Raw genomic sequence first — 10,071 nt, 5'->3', positions numbered from 1 at the left:
AGAGTTATGCCGGTTCCATCGGCTCCCCGCCAAGAAGAGGGATCCGGGCATCGTCAGCAATCTGTGCCGCTGCTCCATAAACAAAGTAAGCTGGGAAGCGTTTTCAGCAAACAAACACAGTGCAGTCTAACTCCACATGCAAGACAGAAATCACATGACCACAAATGTAGTCTTATTAATAATAATAATAACTCTTATAATCAACACTGCAGATACATGACAGAAAATAAATCCCAAAGCAGAGAATCACTTGAATTCACGCAGCTTCCCAAAGCAGGAGCACTGACACCAAACTCCTGTCAAAATTTCGACAATTCTGTATTAACCTACAGTCTGGTTTCATGAATATGGCTCGATTGTCTTCATCTTAATCATGTTATTGTCTTGATTATATTTACACAGTGCCATATCATTGAGCACATCAATCTCCTCTGTTCAGAAACGGTGCTCTTCAACGTGATCCACATCTTAGAGGGGGAACTGACTGAGGTGGGTAAACACAGGCCGGGCTCTAATAATCTGTTGGGTGATTGAAAGATCTTGAATAAAAAGTTTCTCTAAAATGCAAATCTTTACAATATTGCAACGTGTGGGGATACTAATTAGAGGCAGCTGAAATACAAGTCAACATCTCCACAGTCAAGTGTAGTCTCCACAAGTCTCAATCGTTTAGTAAGAAAAGCACACAGGAATCCATTGCTTACTTAACATAACGTAGCATGTTTGGAGTTTGCTAAGGAGCAAGATTATGCAGTCTGAGGCCAAAGCTGAATTATATATATCAGAAAAAACTGCCTACAAGGAGAGGAACATCATTCCCATAGTCAAACATGGTGGTAGGGTTGCTGATGTTTTGGGGGTGTACGTCTGCATCAGGCACTGGAGCTCTGCATGAAGTGGAAGGAAGAATGAATGTAGCCCAGTATCAGAAGATTTTAAAGCGCAGACTCCTACCATCAGTCAAAAAGCAAAAAGCTAAAGATGAACAGGCAGTGGATCCTTCAACAAGACAGTGATCCAAAGCATAGAGCAAAGCCAACTCAGGAAGGGTTTAAAAACAATAAGCTGAATGTTTTACCATGGCCTTCCCAGTCTCCAGACTGAAATATTACTGAAAAACCTGGGGATCAATTTGAAGATGGCTGTACACAGCAGACAACCAAGCACCCTGGTAGACTTAGTACAAGTATACCATGAAGAATGGGCTAAAATTACACCTGAACGGACCCAAAGAGGTTGGAGGTGGTTAGGGAGGACATACAGCGCTGTGAAAAAGTATTTGCCCCCTTCCTGATTTCCTATTTTTTTGCACATTTGTCACACTTAAATGTTTCAGAACAAAAAAATTTAAATATTACACAAAGATAACCCAAGTAAACACAAAATCCCCAGGACTTTTGGGAAATTCTGTGGACTGCCGTGGCAAACGCCGAACTGTTTGAAAGGTGTGGGTCCCGTTACATCTGGCGCAAAACTAACAGTGTTTCAGAAAAAGAACATCACACCAACAGTCAAATATGGCGGTGGTAGTGTGATGGGGCTGCTTGGCTGCTTCAGGACCTGGACGACCTGCTGTGATTGGTGGAACCATGAATTCTGCTTTCTATCAAAAAATCCTGAAGAATGTCTGGCCATCAGTTTGTGACCTCAGGCTGAAATGCACTTGGGTTCTGCAGCAATGATCCAAAACACACCAGCAAGTTCATATCTGAATGGCTTAAAAAAAAAAAAAAAGATGGTTTTGGAGTGGCCTAGTCAAAGTCCGGACTTGAATCCAATTGAGATGCTGTGGCGTGACCTTAAAAAAGGTGGTTCATGCTCCAAAACCCTCCAATGTGGCCAAATTAAAACAATTCTGCAAAGAAGAGTGGGCCAAAATTCCTCTACAGTGAGGTAGACTCATTTCCAGTTATCATAAATGCTTGATTGCAGTTGTTGCTGCTGAGGGTAGCACAACTAGTTATTAGGTTTAGGAGGCAGTTACTTTTTCACATATGACCACGTAGGTTCGGATAGCTTTTTTCCCTTAATAAATAAAATCATCGCTTAAACTGCATTTTGTGTTTACTTGGGTTATCTTTGTCTAATATTTAAACTTGTTTGATCTGAAACATTTAAGTGTGACAAATATAGAAAAAAAAAAAAAGAAACCAGGAAGGGGGCAAATACTTTTTCACAGCAGTATAGAATATTAAAGAACATTTCATAGTCAGATGCAAACTTTTTCACTGATATAATTTTAGTTTTTCTTTTTTTAACCATAACTTTTTTTATTACACTCCCTGGCCATTTTTGTTACTTCTGTTGATGGAGGAACATTTGTACATTCAATAGCAACCGGACTAGGTTTTTAGGTCCAAGACGTTTCACCTCTCATCCAAGAGGCTTCATCAGTTCTGCCCGACTGGCATTGAGTTGGGAGATATTTATCCCCATCGGTGGTGTTTCAGTCCTTTGATGACCCTTAACGACTGAGCCATTATAGTCCAGTGTTGGTGAGCATTGTTACCCGTCTTTGAACCCTCACCTGTGGACCAACGCCTACTGTCCTGGCGGGCATGTTTGTGCAGAGATCTCAAAACAGTTGTACATGGATGACAAGTTGTGTCTTAGTCCAGGGGGCCCCCAAACCCCAGTCCCCGGACCAAGCGACACAAGCTAAGCCTTTAAAAAAAAAAAAAAGAGCCAAAAACAAAATGCACTGGAGAGCTTTGTCGGGAAGGAATGAGCAAACGATGGGACAGCAAAAGGGTCACAGACTGCCAGCAAAAAGAAAGATGCATTCAAAATAAAATACCACGATTTCTACCTAAGTTACGGGTTCATCGCAACAGGTGATACACAAGCTCCACACCCACTATGCATAATTTGTGGTGACCGACTAGCTAATGAAACCCTCAAAAATGCTTTGCCACATTGAGACAATGCGTTCAAGACAAGCCCTTGGAATTTTTTCCTAGTTGCAGGGAAACAAGCCCAGGGCTCCCAATGACTCTAAATTATGGTGAGTTGATATTATAGTGTAGAATTATTGTAATTGTCTAATATAAAGTAATTGTTGCATTCAGATTACATGCTATGAACTGACAAAGGTGTTTGTTATTGGAACCCCAGTGCCTCTACCTGGTCTGCGGAAAATTTTTCATACATGACACCGGTCCCCGGTACAAAAAAGGTTGGGGGCCGCTCAAAAATGCTTTGCCACATTGAGACAATGCGTTCAAGACAAGCCCTTGGAATTTTTTCCTAGTTGCAGGGAAACAAGCCCAGGGCTCCCACTGACTCTAAATTATGGTGAGTTGATATTATAGTGTAGAATTATTGTAATTGTCTAATATAAAGTAATTGTTGCATTCAGATTACATGCTATGAACTGCCAAAGGTGTTTGTTATTGGAACCCCAGTGCCTCTACCTGGTCTGCGGAAAATTTTTCATACATGACACCGGTCCCCGGTACAAAAAAGGTTGGGGGCCGCTGTCTTAGTCCACCACTCCTATTTAGCGAGGGGTGTTCTATTTTAACAAAAATAGCTTCCTGGACTCCTCTGTCAAACCAGCGGTGTTCTCTGGAGAGGAACTGGACTTCACTGTCCTCAAAAGAATGTCCTTTGTCCTTCAGGTGGAGGTGGACCGCTGACTCTGGTCCACTGGATTCTCTTGTCCTCTAGTTGTCAAAACCATCACAGACAGACAGATGGATAACCTGCTTGAAAGAATCCATATTTATAAGGCATCACTTACATTTTAAAATAGTGCTTTACTTCCTTTATCAAAAACACTCTAATTTGAATAAACAGTTAATCAAATCAAATTTATTTATATAGCACTTTAAAAATAACATCCAGTTGACCAAAGTACTTTACATGGCAGAATAAAATCACAACAAATGACTAAAATAGAGTAAATAAGATCAGTGCAAATAAAAATAAAACAGACCAGTCTTTGCCGCAGAGTGTTCCTGCCTTAAAGTTGACTGGGATATTGTGGCATCAAAGGACTGAAACACCACCGATGGAGATAAATATCTCCAACTCAACACCAGTTGGGCAGAACTGATAAAGCCTCTTTGATGGTTTTTTCAGCTTACTAAGAGACTGAGAATCTGCACACACACATTCAATATCACGTTGATGAGAAAATTCTTTTACTCATTTTGCCATTTCAAAGTAGTGCATATTATTTTATTTTGGGAGGTTAACGCCCACTTGTATTCTTGAGCTGTCCAGGCGGTGCATTTATTTCAATAAAATACTTTATTTCATGTCATGTCTAATATTTTTGCACTTGAATGGTTTTGTTGGTCAGAAGTTTTTTTTGAAAGCCATTGCCCCGTTATGTTGTTTCCTGTTTTTTCGCGGTCCTCCTCAGTAACTGTGGAAAGCTGAGGAGAGTTGAGGTGTATACTGTGTTCTTGTAATTTTAAGTGTTTTATTTCCATAAAAACAAACAAACAAACAAACAAACAAACAAAAAAAAACACTTTACTGTTCAGACTGTTATGGCAGAGTTATAAGCCATTGTTCTCTATTGCATTGTTGCTAAGTGTGTGAAAATCGTTCTGTCCTGTGTGAGGTACACCACTTTAACGTACAAACTAGCGCTAGTTGCAATGTCTTAGCTAGGTTGAAGCGCATCAAAGGTCTCACATGGAGTCTGTTGTCACCTTTTTCTGCCCTTCAGATGTGCAACAGGGAGACCCAATAAGTGGATGTAGTGGTTCAATTTTGTTTCACACAGAGAATAAACTCTCCTATGGATGGCATACCCCTGTCTACGATTCATCACTGAAGACACAACGCAGAGATTTAACTTGATGGCCGCATAGAGATGAGACCGGTTACACATACATATCATAAAATGTCCCCTTACCTCTTGACCCTTTGAAAACCTTGATATGTTCATGCTTGTTGGTTCCTGTGGAAGCGGAGGACAGAGAGTCGCTCATTTCCAGCTCTTGCAGCCAAGCGCAACTCTCCCCTGAAGCCATATTTGCCCATTAAACAGATGATCTCCGCTGGTATGGAAAAAAAACAAGTAGAACACTTGTTCAGGCTAAGCTGCATCTTGCACATATAAAACATTTTCAATAGAATACTCACCTGGATCATTCTCTGCAATGGTAATGAGGTAAAACAATCCTTTACTGGCCAGTAACTTGCATACCACAGGCAGAAATCTGTCCATTACTTCTCGTCCCCGCTTCCCACCAGCCCAGGCAGCCTGTATGCCTCTGCTGCCAACCTGGACACACACACACACACAAACCAGAGAAAATACAGACATGTTTGACACAGTATGCTTGCATAACCTGCACAACTACCTCTTCTGAAGGCGTCACTACATAGGGAGGGTTAAAAAGCAGCACTTCAACTTTTCCGGTCAGCTGGGGTAGAAGGCACTCCACCTGAAAACAGGAAATGACGGTCTTTTTTTCTGTTCTTTAATACCTGATATTAAGTTATACTAATAGATATTGAAATTCAACTCTCACCAGGTCTGTGATAACAGGCTGCAGTGAAACACTATTACAAGAAGCCGTCATGGCTGTGCACTCTGCGGCTGCAGGATTCACATCAGTGCAACTAAAACAACCATGGACAAAATGCAGATTACAATATGTCCAATACTTTCACTATCTATTAACTTCACACAAGAAAATCTCCAGATATCTGGAAAACACAAAAATAAACCTGGAGACTTTATCTCACAATTCTGACTCTGTATCACAGGTGTCGTTGCTTCTAATATTAGAGCTAAAAATCAGCTGTTAACCTCTCCTTTGCTTTACTTAATGGTATTATACTCCTTTTCAGCCACAAAGAAGGTCCAGTGAAACTCAACAGTTTTGCACCCTAAACGACTAGTGGTTCATGATTTCTGGTGTAAACCACAAATTCACCATGACAACATCTTACACTGACTCTTTTATCCAGTAACCTGATGTTTGCCAATACATAAATGTATGGCATGATGCAATTTTTATTTGATTTAGGGGCCTGTCATCAATGTGACAAGTAACTAAAGCGATTAAATAAATATCAAAATAACCTGCCATCTTAGTGCAAGGGTGGGCATTTCCGGTCCTCTAGGGCCCCACCCACTGCTGATTACCGGGATCATGTGTGTTCAATCAACGAGAAGCTGGAGGATACCAATTCACTTTATCTTTCCTCACACCACCTTTATCTAAGATGTATTTTCCAGCTTCTGATTGACTGAACACACCTGATCCAAGTAAGCAGCAGTGGGTAGAGCAGGGATAGTTGGAAAACGATCAGGACAGCAGATCTCGAGAACCGGAATTGCTCACTCCTGGTTTAGTGTGTTAGCAACTGACAAAAAAAAACAAACATATAAATTGTAAATACGAAAGCCTCTCACAGATATAAAGCTGAAGGTCCAACCACTGACGCCAAAAATGCAGACACCACTCCAGAGCCACTGCCAACCTCCAGGCACACGGATGGGCTACATGAAGACAAAGAGAAAAGCACACATTTAAGATTTCGGGTTAATTACAGTAAATATGTGATGCCCTCAGGAAAAAACAGGTGGGCTATATCTGACCTCATCCGCTGCAGCGTCTCTGCATCTTTCTCCAGCGCTTCTATCAAAAGGAACGAATCCTCCGACGGCTCGTAAACCTCCCCAAAGTTCCCTCTTCCAGCGTGAGAGTAAATAGGTGTGGGGTAGTTTGAACACATATTCACCACTTTCACCTAGTTTCTATCAATCGTTAGCCCCCTGCTTCGCTAATGTCGTTACACGTGGCCCAAGCTCGTGATTTCATAACAAAGTATTGTCAGTTCTGTCGAACCTACCTTTACACAGTGCTGCTTCACGTCCCAGTTAGTTTCAGCGTGTCGCAGCACCGCTCATTTTCCTCATAAAAGCCGTAAAATCAAAAATGAGTTACCTAACCCGTGAACTTCCGCTGCTAGCCCCTTCTTCTTCCTCTTTTTCTGGCATTTGCCAAACATCGTAATAGTGCATTACCGCCACCACGTGGACTGGAGCGTTGTTCGACAATCCATCCACACCCACATTTCACTCCGGAGCCTTCTTGCTGTGAAACAATCCGTTCCTTGGTTTGACTGTCTCTTTATCAAATTCGTTTTCTGAGGACAGAAACGAAACATAAAACTATATCTTCAGTTCAAATCATTAAAAAGTTTTAATTTATTAGGTAATCCTACCGATGAAGTGTCTGCCAATAAAATGCATGCCATTAAATACAGTTCCATGTACACTTCAGGGACTGAGCGGTATAGAAGATGAATGAATGTACACTTCAGAAGACTTACACACGCGAAAGCTGTTTGTATTCCTTGTGGGGACTTTACATTGACTTACATTAATTTCCTGTAGACTTATCCTAACCTTAACCATAACCACTACTTGCCTAACACCTAACCTTAAACCATGTTGCCACCCTAAAATTCAGTGGTTTCCTGGATGGCCGAGTCCCCACAACGTGAGTGTTAATAGGTTTCGGTCCCCATAATGTAAGTAATACAAAGGCACACACAAACTTATAACTGTACTGTTTTTATTCCCTACCACAAATCTGATCGGAGTGAAAATCTGTAAAAACTCTGAACCCGTGAAGACTAAACCAAGAAAATTTGTAAAATAATAATGTACACAAGAGTTGTTCACAATGGTATTAACCCTTTCAGAATCAGAATCAGCTTTATTGGCCAGGTGTGTTGGACACACGAGGAATTGGACTCTGGTACAGCGGCTCTCAATGTGTATGTACATATCAAGAAGCAAGGGAATGTGCATTAGAAAAAGAGATTAAAAAATTAAAAGTACCCATAAATAGAGACCTGCACACACACACACACACACACACACACACACACACACACGGTCTGGATTCAACAGATCTATACAGTACACTGATTGTTTCTTGTCAAGACATACTGTCGTGGGCAAAGTATTAATCAGAGTGGTGGCCTGGGGGAAGAAACTGTCCCAGTGCCTGGTTGTCTTGGCGCACAGTGACCTGTAGCGCCGTCCAGAGGGGAGGAGTTCAAACAGTGTGTCCGGGGAGTGAGGGGTCTGCAGAAATCTCCTGCGCCCGCCTTTTGACCTGTGAGGTGTACAGGTCCTCCATGGAGGGCAGGCTTGTATTGATGATCTTTTCTGCAGACCTGACTAGTGATGGCCGATGAGGCTTTGTTGAAAATTCGACACAGTAGTCACACAAATGGCTCATTACTCCAGGCTTCAATGACACAGTGCTCGAGTAGGACATCTAGTGGTCAATAAAATGAATTGCAGTCAAGACGTGTCCCTTAAAATGGCTCATTACTCCAGGCTTCAATGACACAGTGCTCGAGTAGGACATCTAGTGGTCAATAAAATGAAGTGCAGTCAAGACGTGTCCCTTATTGGTTCATGGATTGTTTGGGATTTGATTCGCCATGCACATTCCTGTTCGACTACACTACATGGTTGTATGGTTTCAAGCTGACACAATAAAATATAAAATAAACATGGACACATGTTGAAGACCATGTTTCTTATGTGGCACGTCTGAGTGTAACCCTATATACTCCTCACTTATATTTTGTGTAATGAAAACATTTAAATGGTGCTGCTACATTCATGAAATGTGCTCTACAAATTCAGACAGATGTCATTTTCACATGGGACTGGTGCAAATACAGATTATAGTATGGACTTCTGCAAAGTTTGTTTTGGGGTTCATTGGTAAAGAGGTTCATGAGTATGTGGGTAAAGAGGGTGTGCTTGAAGAACAGGGCAGTGGGTGTGCTTGTGTAACTGTTTGAGTTTTTATTGAGAAATAACAGTATATCCACAGTTTTCAGACACAAGCGGTTTCTCCTTTTACAGACTATTTCCCCAGCCTTAGAAAAAACACGTTCACATTGCACCGATGAGGCTGGGGTACACAGGATAACTCATAGAGGATTAGGTAACTATACGTATATGTATATGCAATATATCTATATCTATATATATTTTATCTATATATGTTATATATGTAATATATCTATATCTAATGTTATTTAGGACTATCTATTTAACTATGTAACTACTTTATCTATTTCTCTCTAACTTACTATCTAGCTATCTATTAATCTATTTCTCTATCTACAGTGATTTTCCACTAAATAGACAATCTGCTACAACACTACTAACTCTCAAAGCAACTAACGCAACAACAGCAACAAACCAACCTACTCTGCAAAGACAGATTCAAATGAACACCACTAAATAGGGATATCCTATCTCTGAACACACTCGATCTAAAGTGATTCACATGACAACGGAACCAATCAGCTGATTCACCTGACGTCCGAGCACAGTGTTTCGAAACAATTACTTTATGAGCTACCGCGCATGTGTCGAAGCCTCGGGTGTCAAAGGGCCATCACTAGACCTGACTGTTCAGGGGAGTCTGTTCTTGTCCTGTTTAGTTGCTGAGACAGTGATGGAAGTGCAGAGAATAGACTCGATGATTCCTCTGTAGAATTGTATCAGCAGCTCCTGGGGCAGGTCGAACTTCCTGAGCTGGCGCAGGAAGTACATCCTCTGCTGTGCCTTCTTGATGATGGTGCTGATGTTGGATGTCCATTTCAGGTTCTGGCAGATAGTAGAGCCCAGGAGCGTGTAGGGCTCCACTGTTGATACAGTTCAGCCAAGTATGGTGAGGGGGGCAAGGTGGGGGGGCTCTTCCTGAGGTCCACTTTCATCTCTACTGTTTTGAGTGTGTTCAGCTCCAGGTTGTTGCGGCTACACCACAGGACCAGCTGCTCAACCTCCCGTCTGTAGTGTTAGGTATTTTTAGTCAGATAGAAATTGGATAGATACTTTATGTATTAGGAATGTTTAGTGGAGATAGGATGTCTAGTTAGACTGTTAAATGCTTAGGCATGCTTATGAGTTTCTACAGGGTACATCTGGTCAAGGATACTAGAGAGAAGAGTTGATGACTGTCAGCAGACAGGGTGTTTAATATTATTATTACTACGTGTATAACTGTAGCCTTAGCCATAATATGTTCTTATGTTTAAGACACGACATGTACTAGAGGT

General features: G+C 41.4%; 1 protein-coding gene across 2 annotated transcripts; it reads right to left on the bottom strand.

The window, feature by feature from the left end:
- Nucleotides 1–6: 6 nt before the first annotated feature.
- On the bottom strand, nucleotides 7–6,986 carry hemk2 (HemK methyltransferase 2, ETF1 glutamine and histone H4 lysine). 2 transcript variants are annotated; one of them, XM_020622670.1, is made up of 7 exons: nucleotides 6,569–6,986; nucleotides 6,383–6,469; nucleotides 5,493–5,583; nucleotides 5,322–5,405; nucleotides 5,101–5,242; nucleotides 4,871–5,015; nucleotides 7–126 (listed from the first exon to the last, which is right to left on the bottom strand). In XM_020622670.1, exons 1-6 carry the CDS (start codon nucleotides 6,703–6,705, stop codon nucleotides 4,900–4,902), a joined length of 657 nt encoding a protein of 218 aa, XP_020478326.1. In that variant the 5' UTR covers nucleotides 6,706–6,986; the 3' UTR covers nucleotides 7–126; nucleotides 4,871–4,899. The 2 variants fall into 2 exon arrangements, with proteins under 2 accessions (XP_020478326.1, XP_020478324.1); XM_020622668.1 differs by lacking the exon at nucleotides 7–126 and adding an exon at nucleotides 656–887.
- Between the last annotated feature and the right edge of the window lie 3,085 nt (nucleotides 6,987–10,071).

The sequence above is a fragment of the Monopterus albus genome, unplaced genomic scaffold (assembly GCF_001952655.1).
Source record: "Monopterus albus unplaced genomic scaffold, M_albus_1.0 scaffold285.1, whole genome shotgun sequence".
NCBI classification, from domain to species: Eukaryota; Metazoa; Chordata; class Actinopteri; order Synbranchiformes; family Synbranchidae; genus Monopterus; species Monopterus albus.
Note: the sequence above shows the minus strand (reverse complement) of the source record. Positions and strands in the feature narration are given on the sequence as shown.